The sequence below is a fragment of the Pyxicephalus adspersus genome, chromosome 3 (assembly GCF_032062135.1).
Source record: "Pyxicephalus adspersus chromosome 3, UCB_Pads_2.0, whole genome shotgun sequence".
Taxonomy (NCBI): Eukaryota; Metazoa; Chordata; class Amphibia; order Anura; family Pyxicephalidae; genus Pyxicephalus; species Pyxicephalus adspersus.
Genome location: NC_092860.1, coordinates 31,289,728 through 31,311,986, shown reverse-complemented (window position 1 = coordinate 31,311,986; position 22,259 = coordinate 31,289,728). Strand labels below are relative to the sequence as shown.

The following is a 22,259-nucleotide window of genomic DNA, read 5'->3' as shown; positions in this document are numbered from 1 at the left end:
TGAAGACATCTCATTCACTGAGTATTTTCACTTAACCTCGAACCTGGGCTGTCTTTAATCATTCAGCCATGTAGAGGTAATATCCTGTTTTTTTTTGTTACTTTTCCTTGTGCATGAGTGGGCAAGGAAATTGCTGGGTATCTTTTTATTTTACTTTATATTCTACGGAACATTTCCCTTAAAGGGGCAGTCAGAGTCTAATTCTTAGTTTACATACAGCATTTCTACTTGTCAGTTATTGGATGATCATTCTCTCACCAACATGGCATGTAATAGAGAGCTAGAATTACATATGATTCACTGTAGAATTAGTATTTATATGATCTTGGTTAGCTTGGGTCAGGAGGGAAATACCGACAATTGTTTCAGTTACAATTAGTGTTTTTAGGAGCATGTTCTGCAAATGCTGTGTGTTTATTTTCTGAACATTTTTTTCCTATGCTGATTAGTACAAAACTGTACTGCAGTAAACAAAAACATTTTCTCTCCTGTCTGTTCCAGCCCTGGCTATAAGAAGTGTGCTTGCATAATGTCCAAATTAACTGAAAACCAGTTTTTATAATATAAAAAAGTTGTATTGTGCTTGTTAAAGACAAAGCAATGTCAGGCTGTGAGAAATACCATACTGTTTTTTTATTCGTTGCCTCTGCTGCAATTACATGAGTAAGACAACTGTTCTTCATTTGTATGTGGCACAAATATGGAACTTCTGCTTCCAATACCCAAAATGATTTTTTTTTCTGATACAGGTCTAAAAGGTTGAGAAACATTTATGATTGTACAAGTAATTTTTTCACCTTGTATAATCCAAGAGGGCAATATTATAGGCTAACAGCAAAATTTGGATTCCCACAACTTTACTTTTCTCTCCTTTTTTAACATTCTGGGCCTGAACAAAATGCAGTATATTATTCTTGGCATTATACGAACAATTGTGTACTTCTGGCAATCCCCTTTATTGATTTACAAATAAGTGATGCTAATGTTGCAAATTGTTTAGCGTCTGTCTTTAAAGTTAGATAAAAGTAAACTATAAAACTTTATAAATCACTGTGCATTTTTTATTTTTAAAAGACCAATTATCTATTTGTATCTAAATTGCAATACTGCAATTGACTAATTTATTTTGTAAGCAGTCAGTTTTGGTAACAGCTACTGCCAGAAAGATACATTTTAGGTTCGTATAGATCACTAAGGTATAATATAATAGGTTTTTTTGCACTGACGAGAAAATTCATTGTAACCAACATGGTATTAGCTGGAATAAAATTGGCAATATAAAACGGTGGTAATAAATACGGTAAGATAAAATCCAAGTAATTTGTTTGCTTTAAACTGCATTTTCCTGCAAAGCCTATCAGAAGTAAGTGACCCAAATTTAAGCTATTTCTTCACATGAACAAGCATAGTTTTGCTGCACGTTTGTGGTTTTATGTGACTTAGATTGTAAGCTCTTTTGGGTAGGGTGCTCTCCTCCTTTGTCAGTGTATTTGTCTATTATGCTGGTTTGGCATCAGCAACTCCCTATTTATTGTACAGCACTGTGTAAAATGTTGGTGCCTTATAAATAAAGGTTCCTAATAATAAGGAAACTACTGTTATTAATAGTTTACCCCTCTGCTATATCAATATATGACTTATCAGTGTTCTCAGCTCCTTTTAGCTGGGCGCACCGACTGGCTTTTTTCTGTTACCACCCGGCTGTTTTTGGGTGGTTACTAAAGAGTTGGGTCACAGTACAGGGGCTGCCATTGCATCCCACCTGACTTTTGGGTTGAACACAATTCATAGGTGCTTATTATGGTAGTTATAGATAAGTAATCTTGGGATTTGCAGGCTAGAGCTTTAATACCAAAACTTGTTCTTTTTGGTCAATAAACTTGTATTCTGTACTCCTGTCTGCAGTTGATGTTGTATATAAAAAGTATCTGTTAATCTGTGGTATGAGTTCACGTGGCTGTAAGTAAAATGCATTCAATCATTTTCCAAGCAATCATTTATAATACAGCCTAAATAATGTGTTTGTACACATAAAATAATTGAATATGCAAAAATATTGTTAAAGATAAAATGTATATCTGGTACCACATATTTAGTAAGCTGAATTTACTTGAAATATTTTCTGTAATTGCATGCATGGAGCAAGCATTTACATGACGTTTAATTACACAGTTCAAAAAAATCAACATGTAATACTGATCAATGTGTACCATGTAGACTGGTGAATATTATGTATAGGAATTCCCTGTCTTTAGCACATTATTCACAAAACATTCTAGTGGGTGCAACAAGACAGAGTTCATAAACACTACAGAGCATGGCAAAAGAAAGGCTAGAAAACATGTTCTCTTTTAGAAAAAAAGAAAAGTACACACATGAATAGATGAGCGGTTTCTGGTATTTTAGGTCCTCTTTATACAATACTTTGCTTCATGGGAACACTTCCTTGACCTATTTATAATTAGATTATATAAAATATAATGGAGAAATTTTTTTTTTTTCAACAATGCAAGATGTCCCTCAGCTTTATGTAGTTGGGTAAAAACTCCCTGTAAATTGTGTTGTACGCTGGGTTTTATCTAAGATTGCCGAACTAATGTCTAAAGTCACTATTACTAAAACTGATTGGTTGTTTAAATATAATTTTCTCATAATAAATTAGGATACTCTGGGGGGATGGACAATCCAGCATGCAGGAGGCCATTTAGTAAATAGTATACCTCTTTTTGGGCTCTATCATCTTTGAAGCAGTTGGTTCCCCTAAAACTATACCTGCTGTTTATGCCCTTCTGCTCCTACCATCACGCTTTATCTCTTGTTGTGAATCTGCGTGTGCAATTGGGAAAAGATACTCCATTGTTATTTGGTTATCAGTGTGATCTACAGTAGTCTCTATATGTGATTCATCCTTAAGAAGCGATTTAATAATCGCGAAATGCGTCAATAAAATTAGGACTACCAAGAGACCATGTGTTACAAAGAGATTCATGTTTAAGATCCTTGAGAAAGAACTTGTGATGTATATTGTAACATTGTCTATGTCATATAGGCGATTGTTCAATTTTTATCTTGGTTTTTGAAAATGATCAACCAATAAAATATTTATTGTTTAATTTTACTTTATGCCTTAAAAGTCCTTCTTTTCTGCACATTATGAATAAAAGATACTCTAATAAGCTAAGATAGGCATGACATGTCTATTTATACAATTATTAGTACGATTTTCAAACTTTTGATTTTCAAGTAAAGTTACTAAAGAATTTATTTTTACTTCTTCTGCAGCACTGTAGTGACAATACCCATCACTGTCAGTCCGACATGAACATTGTGGGTGCCTGGAAGAGAGGATACACTGGGAAGAATGTTGTTGTCACCATTTTGGATGACGGAATTGAAAGAAACCATCCTGACTTGATGCAAAATTACGTATGTATTTTAATAGATTGCAACTGAAATAAACTGAAAAGCATCTCTGCATTCTCATACAGCTATGAGTTGCAGGATAACAAAAAAAAAAAACTGACACAAAGTAGAAAAGTCTGGCTACATGTTGCTGAGTGGGATCCTTTCTATCTGTGGACTCTGCCATCCCAACATCTCTCATGCTAAGTGCAGAGCTATAGCTCTGAATTAGCAGAGCGTGAGTCCTACTGTTTCCAACCAGGGAGCAGAGGGCTTTCTCTGCAGCATGCTGGCAGGGGACAGTATTTTCTACTTAGGCTGTGGCTGAAAGGTAAACGAACTGTAAGAATTGGCTCACCTTTTGTTTTTAGGGACCTGGGATATATTTAATAGATTGCAACTGATATAAACTGAAAAGCATCTCTGCATTCTCATACAGCTATGAGCTGCAGGATAAAAGACTTCCTCAAGATTTTCTTTGGTAACCTGTCAAACATTTTTCATTGGGAAAAAAATGCATTATACTGATGCTCTAAACGTCGGATTGTAATATAGTGTATACATATAATCTGTATGATTCAAAATTTGCTTGTTCTATGACATAGCAGGCACAGATCTCTCTTTTGCTCCATACAATGAATATTTAAATGTATAAAACACAGTAGACCAAGGCATGGATTTTACCCTATCATTTTTATTTTATATTTGTCACAGTGTTTTATAGTCAGTAATAAAGGCATGCACATACATGCATGTCTAGCTCTGTAGTTAGGATATCTTTGGTATGTCACTGTCAGATGTTCCAGCTGTTTTATACATTTATCACATAGTCTCACCACTAAAGTATTTGTAATATTTATAGTGGTAAACTGATTTCTCAATATTTGCAGATGGACTGCCACCATGTAGCCCCTTAGCGAAGATTAACAGCAGCAGACAATATATACATATGTTTTCTAAAGAAGATGTATGGATTTGTTAAGAAAAAATGTCCTTGCTCTCTGCTTCAGTGGAATTTAATTATTGGCAGATTAATAATTGTTATGGGCTGCCAAATAATTTTCATTTCAAGAAGATTTTTCAAAAAGATCATTGTAGAACTGCTATGGTCTGCTAGTATGTATGATAATTTGAAAGCATTTTCATAATTTTAAAGTAGTTAGTCAGGATCTGCTGGTGACAATGGTGGTCAGTGAACCATCACTCCCAATAATGATGGTCAGTGCCACTTGTGACAGTGGTTACCAATTTGTTGGTCCCTCAGGACTGCATTTCATGTAAATGAAATTTCTTTCAGTGGAACAGTTAGGCTTACTTAAGGCTGCATGGTGATGGGGAAATGTTGCGTTTTTAGAGAAAAAACATGCCATAATGCTGACCAAATACTTGGTTTCAGACATCACCTATCCAATTAGATAAAAGATAAAAACTCCAGTGTATTCTAACCATTACTGCTGCTGTAACAATACATTAGGGGGCAATTCAGACTTTTGGTTGACCACAGCTTTCTACCACAATCTCTACCACACTTCAGCTAATTGGAAGTTCCTCTGTAGGAGGAACCACATATCAACGGCATTCAACCGCAAAACAAAAATGCTTCTCAAACTCTATGGATGACAGTATAGTAGTTGGGGGTTGGCTGGGGTGATTTACAACTGAGGTTTTCAACTGCAAGTCTGAAAGGAGCCTAAAGGTACCATGTCTGCTCTATACAATATGGCAACAGAGCACAAAGTAACACAAACTACTAATAAAGCTGAAGGCCTCAAGCCTCTTAGAAATTGTCCATATATTATTGTCTGTTCAAGAGGGAAGGCAGAGAGTAGTTTTCCTATATTGCAATGTAGATCTTACCACCCCTTGGTATTTATGTCAGGAGAGGTTGTTTGTTTCCAGCAAAATTGTCATGTAGAGCAATATGTGTGTCCAGTATTTTGTGTCTCGTGTGAGCTCACGATGAGTACAACTCATGAACACACTAAAACTTTTCATTCCCTCCATTGGTGAACTTTTTTCTAGGTAAGGAGGAGCTGCAACAACATTCATTTTTGTGTAGTGGTCAGGATTACTGCTTTATTTCCCTGAATTGGGATGACTCCTGTGATGTTTATGTGAGCGTTTGTCAGGTCAAAACTCCTCATACTTGTTCCAGGTCAGGAACTCTGAAGGTTCAGTATACCTGGTAACTTCCTTGAGTTCAACAATGGCAGCCTACATATATCTCTTACTACAGGGTGCCATTGAATGTGTATATGTACAGCCTTTTTCCAAAATGTGGCAAATCCAAACATGTATAATTTATTAGGTAACTGCTGCTTTAGAGGAGGCTGTACATGTAGCGTCTTCCAATGGCAGTCTAATAGAGAATAAATGTATGTAAAAAGAAACAAATGTAAGCATCATCCCAGCTCAGACACACTTACAGTTCAGTGACTCTAGGATGGATTGCTCCTGCGAGATTTAAAATTAAGTTATGCAGCTGTTGGATACAGTAAACGTGCCAGCTATTTTTTAAGGCACCGCAAAAAAAAGTTGCCTTGTAATTGAGAGTGCTGCTGGAACACAAGAGAGAATTATTTCATTTGAGCCAGAATGCATATGGGAATACTATGAGGAAGTGAAAATTGTGAGCAATTATGGAACATTTTTGGCTTAAATTGCATATCAACTATGTAAAATAATGCTTGTTTGGATACTGACTTGCACAAAACATTTAAATAAATAACCAATATCTTGGACTGACCCAGCTCACTAATGTAATGCGTTAAAATGTAATTTATAATGTGTGTATACTTTTTCTTTCACTAGATATGCAAAATTGATATTTAAATAACAGAATAAGAGAATAGTGTAAAACATGTTCCCCAATAAGAACTACAAATATATATATATATATATATATATATATATCAACATACTTGATCCAGTGGAAGGCAAAAAAAAAAACCCTGGTACATTTTGCTCCAACAGGGGTAAACAATTCCTTCCTGATTCCAGGAGGCAATCAGATGTTACCTGGATCAATGGTCTGTTTTCTTTACTTTAAAGCTTTAATTCCCAGTTATATTCTGTCCTTCAAGAAAAGCATCCGGCTTTTTCTTAAAGCAATCTATAGAACTTTCTGTACAGTTCTTGGAGCTGTTCTCTTTTCTATGTATACCTGCTGCCTTGGAAACCTGATATCCTTCTTTGGCTTACAATACCATCTGTATGCAGATGACACACAAATCCACCTGTCCACCCCAACCTGTCTCCTCTGTGCTGGATAAGGTTTCATGCTGACGATTAGCCATCTCATCATGAAGAAGTATCTGAAATTCAACCTAGATGAAAAAGAACTCATTATCATCCCCCTTTAAGTTCAGAATTACCCCCTGACAATTATTTTGTCAATAAATCAGGTATTTGGCCCACCCCACAGAGACACTGTCTTGGTGTCAACTTTGATACCACATTCTTCTTCGATTCCCAAATCCAAAATATGTCAAGGTCCTGCCACCTCCACCTGCTCAAAATCTCAAAAATATTCCCCTTTCTGTCCTCAGAGACCACCAAATTCCTGGGACATGCACTTTTATTATCTCTCACTACTGCAACGTCCTATCCGGTATTCCACTAACCAGAATATATCCTACAGTCTATTGTGAATGCTCCAGCCAGACTTAACTTTTTTAAGTTTTGGATTGTTCTAGTTAATTTTCGGAATCCATTTGTGTTATAAATGTTTTATTTTTAGCAATATTGTTAGGGCTCTAAATCTACTTTAGAGTAAATTTAGAATCACATGGCTAAAACATAGTACTATTAAAACATAAAACACCAACAGGACTGATATTCCAATTTTAAATGGTAGCTGTCAAGTTAAATTGTACATTCTATTCTGCTTTTGTTCTATTTAGTGTTTATTATACAGCCAAGTGACAGGGGTGTCATGATTTCCCTGTGGTTCTCGTAATCATCTGCTAGATCCCAAGGCCTTTTGGAGATGCAATTTACTGGGGAAAATCCTCTAGAGCCTTTAAGTGCCAGTTTACACTAAAGTGCTACAGTAACACACATTACTTGGGTCAGTTCACTTGAATACCATTTATTTTGCAGTGCCTTGCAATGTATGACAACACAGTGCTATATGTTGCTTTTTTAACTGAAGGTAAATCCTCTTTACTTTATTCCACTCTGTTGTTGCTTAGTTATAAGTTCTGAACTGAGCAGTTCCTCCACTAGTTCTTAAACTGTTGTCTATACAATGTACAACCTAATAAAGGCAGGATACCCCCTCTCCAGCAACGTGTGAATGTGTACCTGTTTTTTTTATTCTAGTAATATAAGAAAAAAATGTAAAAAACATTAAAAAAAAGTAAAACTCTCTGGATTTTAGTATATTTCCCTGATCATTTAAAGCGAATTGGCAACAGTTTGCTTCAAAGCAATAAACCTATTAGTTATTTCCAGATCATCAAGAGGCCCTCTGCCATGTTTAATTTTTCAAAAACAAGCCAGTAGGTGGATTTCTTTACTAGAGAGTCTGCAAATCATCAGAAATGCCCAGAGACAATTGCTAACCTAATTACGTGCTGAGTGGAACTGTTTAATATATGCATGAGCCATGTGAGATAATGGCTTAATAATGATCTTATGATTTATTTAGTTTTTTTTCTTTCTTTGGCTGTAGGATCCTCTGGCCAGTACTGATATCAATGGCAATGACTATGATCCCATGCCTCGATATGATGCAAGCAACGAAAACAAGTAAGAATTGTATTTAAAACCTTGACTTTTGTGTCCACTCTAATTAGGAAATAAATATGTAAATAATTGCTTGAACAAATGAGATGTTTTCAAACATTAAAAAGGCTTATGAATAGTGGGCAAGTGTTTTGACAAATTGTAAAAAAACACAGCAAACAATGTGACTTGATTTGACAAACAAATACTACTTGTACATTGCACCACCTACATTGCAAAATACACTACGTTGCACAATACATTCCATGAAGGGTTTAATGATTGTTATACATGTTTTTTGTAGATCTGAAGATTTTTAAATAATTTAGGCTTACATTTGACAGGCTTAAGAAAATGTATTATCTGCAATGATAGTTGCCCAGTATGGAGTATACTGTATATACTCGAGTATATATACAAAAAAATATTATACATTTTTAAAAAAATGTGCTGGGCTCTACCCATAAAAGGTCCTTTGGAATCTGGTTTGCCAAAGAAGGAATGGGTCAAAATGCCCATGTCCCTCTTTCCTTTTAGCAAAAACTCTAGTCTGCCCCCAAAAATGGCAAGAGCCATCATTGGGGAAGAAGGTCTCATTCCCACAGCATGACCCCGGGATTCATGGGGTCTGTGGATAGGGAGCTTATTGGAATCTGGAAGTCTCCTTTAATAGGGGAACCAAGTTATCCTCCCCTTACGTTGGAGAATCAGTACAGAGGTACTATCCTTACCCATTTCCAGAAAAGGAAATAAGCCTCAAAAGTAAAACTTCACATAGTAGAATAAAACATTTGTATTATTCTTTTTTAATATATTTAATATTTTTATTAAGAATTAAATGGTATAGTACATATAGCTAGACAATTTACATCTCTCAATCATTATACATTATACATCTGTATAAAAACAGTTTTTGACAAGGAGTAAATAAGGATGTACAAACATGGAATATTGGGTGGGGACTAGGAAGGCAGGGAGAAATAATAGGAAGAGAACAGTGATTGAAAGGGAAAATTACCTTCACTAACTAGATGAATGATTTAAGCCAGGTAAGAAATTCAAGAGTCCCAGGTCTTGTGCAGTATAACTGTTCAAAATACCTTAGAGCCTGTCCTTGACCCTGATCCAGTTAAGTTTGGGTTTTACATAGTCTAAGAGGAGAAGTGCAAATTTCCAATGTTTACCGACTGTATTCTTGGCTGCTATGAGAATGAAATGCACCAGTCTTTTAGTGTACATGATGGGGTTGAATTTGCCAAAAATAGCTACTTTGGGAGTTTTAGGGGCATTAAGTAAGGTCGAGAACATTAAATTGAAAATACGAAATCCACATTTTTTTCCCCTTAGGGCAGGACCAGCAAATATGAGACGTTGAACCTTGACCGACACTACATTTAAAACATTTGGGGGAGGCTGAAGGAATAAAGGATGCTATCTGTTCTGGGAGTAGATACCATCACAGTAGTGGTTTATCATTAGCCTCCACAAGTGAAATGTTAATAGAGACTTTAGAGGGGTTGTTCGCTCATTCCTACCAGTATTCCAGCTCCCACGTGAAACAATATTCTTTTTTTAACTAATATTGAGCTGCCTCCTTAATGGGCTGGGCTGTCGCCACCTTACCTGCATAGTAAGGATTTTTTTTTTTATTCTGTTGTTAGCACTCTGTCCTTTGCAGCGCTAGATCCCAGGTTCGAAACTCAGTCATTGTCTGTATGGAGTTTGCAGGTTCTCCCTGTGTTAGCAGAGGTTTCCTCCGGGTATTCCGGTTTTCTCCACATTCCAAATACATGCAGTTAGGTTAGGTGGCTTCCCCCCAAAATTGACCTTAGACTGTAATAATGACATGTGACTCTGGTAGTGACATTAGAGGGATTAGTTAGTGACTTGACTAGGGACTTTGTAAAGTGGTGCATAATATGTCGATGCTATATAAATACTGTGAAATAATAATAATTGTACACTTGTGGTAAACAATTCTTAGAATACAGACATTTATCATCATGGTATTTTCATTCAGATATTTGATTTAGGGATCAGTTGTTTTTCAGCAAACATTTTTAAACACAGCTTGTTCTTAAGCTATCATATAAACCACACTCTTAATGTGTGTGAGGGGATCTGTAATCACACCATTCAAAGCATATGTGTATTTTATCCCTTTTTCAATGAAGAGCTGTAAAGGTGCCTTTAGTAAATTACATGGTAACTATTTTAGATGATTAAAGGGATACAGTTCTTCTTTGAAGAGCTTTTATTCTAAAAACAATTTTCCCTAGAGCTGCTTTCAGTATCACAAGGAGAAAAAATCCAACTAAAGTAAAAAATGAATCCTGTACATAGCTTTAATTCCTTGCTCACCCATTTGGGTCTAAAGCTGAGATAAATATTATTTTCATTATTCTTAGTTACAGTCAGGAGCTGCACAGAATGGATATCTGTGTTGGAACCCCAAACCTATGTTAACTATTGGTTCTGGAAGATCAGCACCGGTAATTTTTAGCTGTCTTCCTAGTAACCTTAGCCCTCACCATAGTTCAAGCCGCATCCCTCTCTTTTGTAAACATAAGCCCTTGTTTCTCTACCGTCCTCTTCCATGCTAGTGTCTCTGTGGTGAAAAATAACTTTTTTTGTTAGTGTAAAAAATTCTTCCTATGTGTCTTGCAACAGTCTTACCACCGTCTTGTACCTGCTTACAAGTCTGGATGAGAAACCTACCTACTTTAATCAAATCACCGCATGGGTGCATAGGGCTTCTTCCTATGCTTTAGACAGGACGGACAATCATAAACCCACACAGGGGTTGGGAATATAAGCATGTAAAGTGTATCAATCAAACTTATTTTGTTTATTTCTTAGTTGAACGTCAAGCAATATTCACTTTTCTTTAATTGTATTTATGGCAGTACCTCTGAGACAGTGTTAATTTAGTAGCTTTGAAGTGTCAAATGTAGTGTTTCTCATAATGATTCATGTTGTCTTCCTATGTTATTATCAGTAAAATCAAAACAATCTGTCTTGTTTTGATCACAGGCCTCCAGTGTATATATGTGATGTGCACTCTGAAAAATTTATTCTCGTTCCTTTTTAAATAGTAAGTCAGTGGTTTCTGGAAAATGTGATCTTAATAAATCCTAAAGAGTTTCCCAGTCTGTAATGAAAGAAAAACTGTAAATGATGACTTGAATTAAGCTGAATTGATCCAGTGCAAAGTCCAGTTGTTTCATTTTAGAGCAGGGTTATTCATATTTTCAGATAGTCGTAAATTTCTGTTGTATAGGAGACCACAGGCCAATCATTAAAATAACATAAAACTCCAGAAGAATAATATTAAACCTTTACTTCAGTTTTGAGTCTAGTGCTGATTATTTGCTTACGCTGGGTCTACATGGAAGTTTTTTAAAAACGCATGTAAACGTTCCTATTGCGTTTATATGCATTTTATGCACTTTTATTAGCTTTTTAAAGCTTGCCTTTAAAATGCCGGAAAACGCCTATGCCGCAGTTTTCCATTTTTTTTTTTTGCGGTTTCCTGTGTGTTTATCGCCTTTTTACAGCGAAACCACGGGAAAGCGTCCCATTGAAATCAATGGAAACGTTTACCTGCGTTTTCCAGCATTAACCCACCGTTTTTATTTTTTAAACATTGCAAGCCACGTTTAAGATAAATGTCATAAACGTGCCTCAGGGAAACGTCCTGGTGTAGATTAACCCATTGTAATGCATGGGGATTTCAAACAAGGGCTTTAAAAGCCTCAGGTTAAACGCTGGGGAAACAGTCTGTGTAGACTAAGCCTTAGTATTCAGTAAAAAAGTGGGGTAGCACATAGGTCACAGTCTAACTTTAAAGACTTTTTCATGTTAGCAGTATTATAGTACTGCTTTGTGAAAGTCATTGGCAGAAACAAGAAGTGTGGGGTTAGGTTAAATACTTTATTATTAACTGGGAAAATATGAATAGCAAGGTTTGGAGACAAGTTAGGATTTCAGTCAGGCATGGTTTAAATGCAGTCAATTGACACTTGTGGCTTTTTTTTTTAATTACACACTTTATTTACAGTTTTAATTAGGCAAATACAGTGTTTCCTGGAAGGTTTTGGATTATTACCAAGCAATCCATTTTGCTTTAAAGGTTCAACCTTTGCAAAAACTTTATTAGCGACTCTGTTCGTTTTTTTGTTGCTGTCTGGGTCACTATTAACACATATTCAAAAATAGGTGCAATGCAAATAATGTAAAAATGTTTAATATTTTTACCGGGCAAAAGAAAAAAAAAAATCTGATTTAATTTAGCAAATTAAATTTTATACAATTTCTGCCCTTTTGCTGACATACTAAGACCGACCTTAAGAAAGGTCACAGCATGGGTTCAGAAGTGGAATCTTTAGCTTTGCCTTTAACATTCCAAAATGAGGGGTGAGTTAGGACAAAGGAACATATATACAAACAGCTGTAATACACACTGCTATGCCATTAAGCTGTTTAGGTTGTGAAGAAGGCATACAATACAAAAAAATAATAGCCAAAAACAGGAAATCACTCTGGGACATATACGCTAATCCTGGGTGTGACATGATTCCCCTAACTACTATGGTATTCTGCTATTCAGCCAAAAGGTTACTCTAGTTTCCTACAACTTGGCAGCAGAAACACAGGGCTTGTCAATGGTACAGGCAAATACTGGAATGTTACTCTGCTGAAGTGAAGACAGCAGTCAGCTGTGGATGAAGTCATCTCTGCTATGTAAAGCATTTTAGCCTTAGCACTATGCTCTATGTAATGCTGACCACTGCTGGTAATCCCTTATAGGTTGTTTTGGCAGGGTCTGCAAATGCACTCTTGAAATCTCTGGATCTAATTAATTCTAATATTTCACATCACATATGGACGACAGAGATTGCTGGATCTGACCCCAGCTGAGTCTGCTTATGTTCTTTATGTGGCTTTTTGATCCTGTTTCAAATACAAATCATCCCATCTCACATTTCTTAGGAATTATCTGTTTGTGGTGTAACAGTTTGCAGTGTTTTTTGGTTATAGAATATTGCACATATAGTTGTGAAAGGAAACATTATCCAACTCTATTTTGGCATGTTTTCTGAGGTGATGAGTCAGCATGTTCTCTGCAACAATTTGAATCATTAGATAGACAATATGATTTAAAAAAAATGCTTTGTTCCTGAATTTTAAATACTGATATTTGCAAAAGTAGGTTAACTGCATGGTGGGAAATATTCTGAATGCCATTGCTGAAATTATTCTCAAAAAGTTAGCTGTCTCTGGCTCTGGCTGAATGGTTTTTGATTCACTGACCTGGAACAAGCTTACAGCCAGTGTAGTATGAACTCTAGGTTAATAGTGTTCCCAAAGCTATTGAAAAAATTTGAGTGAGTTGTAGTCCTTTTTTTCAAATGGTGTTATCAGCTCTGCTCAGTTCCCCTTTGTGAACTACAGAACATTTTACCCATATGAAGAAGAGTGGTGAGAATATTCCTAACACACTTGTTCTAAGATGTAGCTCCTCTATAGATACAGTACGGAGTGTAAGAATTAAAAATGTTACAGGCAGCACTGATAATACTTAGTGGGGAGATTGCAAAGTGCACAGGCTGGAGTACACATTTTTGGACTTCTGACAGGACAAATAGGTATTTTTTCGTACATATTTTAACATATAGCAATAAAACATTTGTATTGGTATATTTATTTAAGCAAAGGAGAGCAAATAAGGGAAGTTCACTGTTACCAATTACTCTATATGCAGAATTTATGATTGTTTACAGGGAAATTGAGATAAACAATAGCAAGAAAAAAGCTATGTACACATGCCCAATGGTTCTCACCCGATAATCGTCTCAGGGCCGAGAATCTGGTGTGTGTACAGCGCCTGTCATCCATCGTCTGAACGACCTTCCTGACGGATCCACGTACGATGGAAGACTAACGATCCTAATGCAAGAGAAGGGTAGAGCGCACAGCGGGGTGCCGCTCCGTCGTTTTCCCCTCTGCATAGAGCAGAACGGTGCTGTATGTACAGCACTCATTCATGCAATGTGCAGTCCTCAGTCGTGAAAGATCCTTTCCAACGACTATTATTGCACGTGTGTATGCGGCTTAACAATGAAAATGTGTTGCATGGGTCACAGAATCTCCAACTTTGCTGGAAAATGTGTAAAATTATTTTTTCAGTTGTACAACTAGCCAAAATGTTGAAATGACTCTTCCAGAGCAGATGTTTTAAAAAATAAAACCGATCATCAAGAGTTAGGCCTTGTACGCAACTTTTGGTGATTGGTTACCTCTTATATGTGCTCCATGTGCAGGGAAATATCTTTTTGTTTGTAAGATGTGCTCTCAATTCAGAGGTGCATTTAGATTCTGTGTAAAAATTCTTGCATTGGTTTTAGTGTTTGGTGCTGTCCCATACAGGTAAAAAATACAAAATGTCTGAGAAGTACAGTGTCAGCACTCACAAACTTAGTCATTTTGGCTCAACACCCATTTTCTGCCCTAAGCATTACAGAATGCTTGGCATGTATTAGGAACCCACTGTCAACCTCCCTTTTGGCTATCTTGTGTACGGGAACTCGTAGTTCATATAATTATCTCACCCTCAGTTCCTGCAAATGTATTACAAGCTGTGGAGCAAAGCTAATAAATGTTGATTATCTTGGACGGACAGCAGACTAAATACACTGAGCCATAATGTTGTAGACTGATCACTTTTTTTTTTTATATAAAAGTTGGTTTACTAGTAAGCAAATTTTTTTGCAGTGCTGGAAAAATGCATTCCTTGTCTTTAGATAAAATGCCTCTGCAACAGCAGTAATCAATATCAACTGTGATTTCTAAATCAGTTAAAGCACTTGCAGCTGTGTCGAGTAGACCTGGCTGGAGATTGATGAAGTACAATGCTTATTTTTCTCTTTAGTGGAAATTACATATGTCTTTTTCAGATCAGATAATTCATGCTGAAAAATAGTGCACTGCATGTGACTTATTGGGCTTTGGTATATATTTATGCACACATAAATATGTTTTAAGCATATGAACATGTTTCAAGTGTATACATTTTTACAGAGAGTCATCCATGTTGTATCAGGGGTATAAATAACCAGATCATAATCCAAATAGCTTCATTATTTGAGTTATTGTAGATGATAGGCTGCACATACTTCCTTAAAGAATCAGACCCTGGTATATATTATATGCATTTTTCTATTATATAAGTGAGAAATGTGAAATCTAACAGTGATTTTCTATTTCTTACTGTTTTTCCCATTTCTCGACTTTATTTACAAAATTGCAAAAAAACCCAACTGCTACATCTGAGACTGTAAAGGCCTATGGTAGCATGTTAAATGTCAAAGTTCATGACAGTATATTTAGAATATTGCTCATTTAGAGGGGTTGCCAGTAAAAAGCCTCTTCATTAAAAAAAAAACAAAAAAACAGCAGCATGACTTAGGTTCGCAATCATGCATCTGAAAAAACCACAAGAGTTCTGAAACAATAGATAAACAAAACCAAAACAAATATGCACAGTGCCATGTTTTGTTCCTCCACTGCTTACCATGCTGCTGTAAGCACAATATCACTGCAAGGTAGAGATACCAAGGAATGCTATGGTTGAGTCAGTCACAAACTTCTATATTTACGCCAAAGTATTCTAAAATATGAGACCATCTGTATGACAACATAAGTTTGGCCAAAACCGGGTCACAAGACAGGACAGTTATACTAAGCACACCATCAAATCTACAACAGCATCAGTGCCTCAATTGATAGATGCTGTCACTGATTTAAATCATTGATGTGGCGCTGCATTTAGGGTGTTAGGGGGTGCGTTTCCATGCAAAACAATGTACCACTTTTGACATAAAAATACTGACATAATTAGACTGCCAGGGAGGTTAAGACTTTCTCAACAAAACTCATTACAAGATTCCCCTGTGGGAAATATTTATATATTTAAATAATTAAATATATATATATATATATATATATATGATTTAGTTCAGTAGTAAGATTTAGGAAGTAGTTTTAGTAGTAATGCTAAAAAGTCAAATTCATAGTATTTCCTACCAATCACAGAATTCTGCCTGACTGCCTTAAGTATGATTCCTACTTCCTACTATTTGTAACTTCTTGTCCTATAGAAAAACCAGGAAGTGAGAAAATACCTTTCCTCGATGAGGGAAATCCCGTTTTAGACAGTTGTCGTCAGAGCAACTGTCCTTATTGGAATATTTACTCTATATTCTTTTTCCAATGAAAACAGCAATTTTTTTCTCTTTTGCCCCACTTTCATACCTGTGTCAGTGGTAATTCAACAAAATGAGAGGGTAACACCCGCTATCTAGTATACAAGCTCCAATTAAACCTGCACCATAAGCTTTACTGCACTGCCCTAAAAATACTGTCTTCAGCAGGAATACATGAGTCCACATCTATTTCTGTTTTTAAACCTTGTGTTTCAGTAACATGAGTAAGTTACGATGTAGGTTATGTTGATTGGTACCGCAAGGGTTGGGTGGATGTGGTTCAGTGGACTTCTTATGACTTGCCTCGTTTTTTCCAAGATAGTTTTTTCCCCCAGGTACGAGCATGCCCATGAAGCTTTTCTTAATAATGCAAACTTTTGCGTAACCAAGGTTTCTTGTAGTCTTTCAGCCTACTTTATCATCCTGACAGTAACACAAAGAACAAATGCACAACCTTTTAGCCCTGTGTCTCTTTAGACTGTAATTTAAAAAGCCTGGGAACTTGTTCCTCTCCATTATAAACAATAAAAGGACTTCAGTGAAATGAAGCACACGCTCTTCGATTTAGAGTTTCTCAGGCAAAGGCTCTTTATTTTGTTTAAACATGTTTCCTCTCGAGGTTCGACCACCTTCCAGCCGCTTTTTCTTTATTTATAACATCCCTCTGTACATGTACATTGTCAAGTAGAAGAGAAAAATCCTCTGATATACCACTTTTCATGAATGGCAGAAGTGTTTGCTTAAAATATACGTACATATATATACATAAAAGGAAGTCCGAAACCTTTGTAAACATTAATGCAGAAAATCATCCTACAGTTACAAGCTTAGACTGAAAATTTTAAAGTAGGAGTGCAGACAATTTTTTGTGTGTTTGTTTTGAATAATGTGGCAAAAAAAAGGCTTTTTGGGAGGTTTTCCCCTTAGCTTATTGTCCTGCAAAAATGATAGAACATGATAGGGCTTTCCTCAAAGCTGGATGAAATTCCACCTTCATCAGTTGCTACTAGGTGCTTGTTTTCTGGAAATATCTTTATTGGTTGGATTCTGATTCTGTTGTCACCCAAAAATGTACCCAGGTCTCAGGTATAAGTTCTAATTGTTCACCACTCTACTCTAAACTAAAAACAAATTAAAAGCTTATATGCACAGCCTAGTAAATGACATGGTACTTGGTACTTATGGCAATAATCCAGAGCGGATACCATTAGTTTAGTGCAAAAGTGCACAATGTCAATGCAATTTTTGATGGATTGCAGTTGATTGCTTTACAGGATTGCTGATTGGAGTACCCAAAGAATGTTTGTTGCTTGATGTAACTTACACTAAAGCTGGATAGGTTTGGTTTACTTCTGGCACTTCTGACAAATGGATTTTTCTTCATGAAAAATTTTCTCAAAGCTTCTGGTAATGAAATATGCAATATGACTGTTTAGTAAATCCTAATGTGGCTATCAATATTTTGTTCAAACTTCACAGTACTTTAATGCCATAAGGAAGTATCCAGTAAATGGAAGAACATTGTGACATGATTGCTTATCTAAAAAGCCTTAAGAGAGTAGTTGTCATCTACACATATCTACAAATCTTGGCTGATGTATGAAAACTGGCAGAAAGAAAAGTGGACTTCTTGCTCATAGCAGCTAAACAAATTTAAGCTTCTATTTTCTAAACTGCCTAAGGAAAAATGAGAAATGGAATCTGATTTCACCAGTTTCACTAAATCAGGTTCATCAAACAGGTTTGTAGAATAATAGACTTAAAGGAAATCGATCAGGATAGAAATATAGGACTTGGCATTTCTGACTTCTGAGTATATCCCCTGACTGTCAGCCCTTGTGAGGCGTGATATGAAAATGCTTGTTCCAGGTCAGTGACTTACCAAGTTGTAGGAAAGGGATATAAGATGCAATGCACTGAGTGTCCTATTAATAATACCTGTTTATGATGCATCTACACAGTTGTGAATAAAAGAAATATTGTTACAAATCTAGAAAATTCTAGCTATGTACTTAATTTAAAATTCACAGAGGTTTCCCTTGCCTGTAATTTAACTGCGTCTATGCAACTGCACTGAATCAACTGCATTCTATGATCACTAAAGCAGTAATGTCTGAGTATGTTTTTCATAATCATGTTAATTTACAGAAGCTTCTTACAGGTCTAAATACACTTATGTATGACTTTCAAATTTTCACACAAAAGCCATCTATATGTGGAGTTTGGAAAATGTGTTTGGTTCATTGCTTTTTGGATTTGGTCCATTTTAATATTTGTTTACAAGGCATAACAAATTATTAAGACATTATTGTCTGAATCTTCTGGATATTGGAGATCTTTGTTAAGAAAAGTACATTCTACATCCTTTAGTACCTATATTGAATGTTGGACTTAGAGATTGAATGCAGAATATTCCTCAACTGGTGAAAGCAGTTTTATGTATGTAACCCTACCAAAAGTGATCAGATGTTAGTCCATGTATAACAAAATTATACTTCATCCAGTAACGGGTAAAAGGAGTAAATGTCACCCCTCCTTCTATATGTAGGTCAATATTGCCAACACCAAAAATATATGGATACAAAAAAAATGAAAAATGGAGAAGGCTTGGGGTTTTTTAGGCAAGATTTTAGGTTATATTGAGCATCAGGCAAATCATACAATCAATCATCAGTACAGGTTGACAGGTTGGATGTGTCTACCTGTCAACCTGTACACTGTGGCTCACATCAATCTCTAAATCTCTGAACTATTCCAATCTCTGAACTATATCCTCCTTGCACCCACTTCCAATAGAACAATTTGATCAAACTTATCATACACTGATGAAACCTATCAGCGAAACGCGTCAGATTGAGCCGTTTTTTCTGCTATATAATCACAGTTAGCTATTTTTTGTATAGTTGACAGGTATCAACCCCATGACAAATCTAATAGGGTTTCTAAACTATTTTCTTTGTATATATATGAATGTGAATTGTACCGATGATTGATTGTATAATTTGCCTGATGCTCAATACAATTTTTATCTTGCCTATAAAAACCCAAGCTTTCTCTATTTTTCCTTTTTATTGTATACTACATCCAAACAAAGCACATGCCTTTGTAGTTTCCTTTCCTTTTTTTTAGTTTCTCTTTTCCTTTTCATACTTACAGTGCATCTAATTCTGGTTTTGAATGTAGAATGGAAATAGGAAATTAAAGCAAGGAAATTATAGCAAGGCTCACATTATGTTATATGAACCCACTCCAATGCAAAAGTGTGTTTCAGGACCTGTTCACACATCTTCCACTGGGAGGGGTTGCTCCATGCACTCGCAATGCATGAACAGGTTATTTTCAGTTAGTAGTGTGTGCTGGAAATAAATAGGACAGCATTAAGTTTTATGTAGTATTTTTCAACACAATAAAATTACAAAGCTGGGAACAAAAACTCCTAAGTAGAACTTTAAAAAACATAGCTTGCATCCATTCAGGGAATGTTAACAAGGTTTACCACTGTTGGAATTTTTCCTGGAGATCAAGAGCAGTTCACTGATTTTTTTTGTCTAGATTGGGTAATATAATGTACACTAAAGTACAATAATTACTGAACTGCAGAGATTAAAACGGGACCCAAAAGGTTTGATTGAACCCCTGGTTTATAATCTAGAAGTGCTAAATTATAAGATCAATGATCAATTTAAATAATGGTTTGGATTTTCCTTCTGGTTAATTTGTGTATATATGTATATATATATATATATAGCTAATTATTAACAAACATCTGTTCTATTCTTTATATATGAGCATTCTTTAGACTCAGACTTCATTTTTTTGTGCTCATTAGCTTTCTGAATAGGGATTTAAGCCAAGCTGTCCCCAAATAAGCTGTTTATGTCGCATCAATGTTTGATGTGCTGCTCAATCTTCAGACATCACTCATGGCTCATGAACACTCATAAAACAAGCCATTTATTTTATAGTGATATCTTATGTTTTTTTCGTTTTTTAGCTGTAGTATATATATACCTACATATGTGAATGTAGGATGACATAAAAATGTCTTGATGGTTTTGCCACTGCCACTGAATTTTGTTGGTAATGTTTAAGATTTCTAAGAGGTATTACAACTGATTTAATGTTTTACTAAAATGATACATCAGGAAATAGAATTTTATGTAAGCTTTTCGTATATTTCATTATCGTGTAATATGGTTGCCTTGTTTGTAAATAAATAGATGCATTTTCTTTTTACTTTTGCAGACATGGAACCCGCTGTGCGGGAGAAGTAGCAGCTACAGCAAACAATTCTCATTGTACAGTAGGAATTGCATTTAATGCTAAAATTGGTGGTACGTATGTTAGTCACTATTTACTTAAAAAGCAAGAATTCATTAAAGCTTGTAGTTATCACATGGCCGTGTTTATTACAATGTTTGGTATTTCCCTAAAATGTTGGTAGTTACTAAAAAGCACTAAATGTACAAAAACATAAAATATGCATAAAAATGCTCAAATTGTAATATAAACAGTAGGAATGTTTTGTATACATGATTAGTAAAGTAAAAAAAATAATATATATATATATATATATATATATATATATACATACATACATACACACACTGCTTTATTTATTTCATCCCCATTGATTTTAAATGCTTGTTCTCCATGGCCTGTAATCTTTTCAGCATAATGGGCCTGATTTATTAATCTTCCTAGCGGTAACCCCCAGTGTAACTTGGGGTAGGAAAAAGTTGCTAAAAGCGGTAACCCCGGGTCACTCTAGGGGTAGCTAAACTTATGGGAAGGTTAGTAAATAGAGCCTTACCTGATCCGCCAGTGTCCCGCCTCGTCCATCGCCGCAATCTCTGTCCTCCCTTTCCTTCTTCCTCCGTCCGGCTTCTGCACCCGATGAGTCACCGGGGAGTTCCCAGTGACGTCGGTGCGTTTGTACATTTCCAGCTGGGAGGGGCGGGAAATTCAAAATGTATTTGTATTGCATTCAATACAAAATAACTGTATTGAATGCAATACATTGGATTTATATGTGTAAAAGCAGTACATTGTTTTCAAGAACATTTATTTTACAGTATATATAATAGTATAAGTATAATATGTATTTTTTTTTAAATTTAAAAAATATATATATATATATTTTTTTAAATATAGATTTTTTAATTTATTCAATTTATTGTTTTTACATGATTTTGTGTTTTAAACTTTATTATACTCATACTAATATGTTATACTGTAAAATAAATTTTTATGAAAAACAATGTACCGCTTTTAGACATATAAAATCCGAAAGAAATCAACCTCTAGGGAGGTTAAAGCTCTCCAAGGCTGAAGAGGATACACTTTGATTGGTGAAGCTGGGTGGTCCAGCAAACCTGGAATGGATTTCCTAAAAGTAATGTACTGTTTGTTAGAAAATGTTTTCAATCTTGGACCAGATCCATTCCAGGTTTGCTAGATCACCCAGCTTCACTGATGAAAGTAAATCTTTTTCAACCTTGGAGAGCTTTAGTAAATCAGGCCAAATTAACTTTTTTTTTGTTCTAAGTTAAAAGGATCTAGTAATAGTAGGAATCATTCACTTAACAACGAAACTGCAAATTAATTTGTATTTGCTTTATTCACACTATTTCACACTATTAGGAAAAAAAATCATTTTTTTAACAATATTTTGATTTTTAATGTGTTAGCATTTAGTTTGAACCCAGTTGCACTTAATTTACTAAGCTCATTTAACATTTGCTACTTCTTCAGTACATCCATGTCTCGTTACATGAATCAGTGTACATGTGTGCTTGTAGAACAATAATATGAACAGAAGTGTGGATATCAAGAAAAAAAGAAACCCCCTTTTATCACACTTTA

General features: G+C 35.5%; 1 protein-coding gene across 3 annotated transcripts in view; it reads left to right on the top strand.

Annotated features, from left to right (window-relative positions):
• The window catches only part of PCSK5 (proprotein convertase subtilisin/kexin type 5), a 201,788-nt gene that overhangs the window by 50,896 nt on the left and 128,633 nt on the right, over positions 1 to 22,259 (top strand). For all 3 annotated transcript variants that reach the window (XM_072404133.1, XM_072404135.1, XM_072404134.1), the window contains exons 4-6: positions 3,283 to 3,426; positions 8,078 to 8,154; positions 20,640 to 20,728. In XM_072404133.1, the coding sequence (XP_072260234.1) occupies positions 3,283 to 3,426; positions 8,078 to 8,154; positions 20,640 to 20,728 (310 nt within the window). The remainder of the gene's footprint in view (positions 1 to 3,282; positions 3,427 to 8,077; positions 8,155 to 20,639; positions 20,729 to 22,259) is intronic.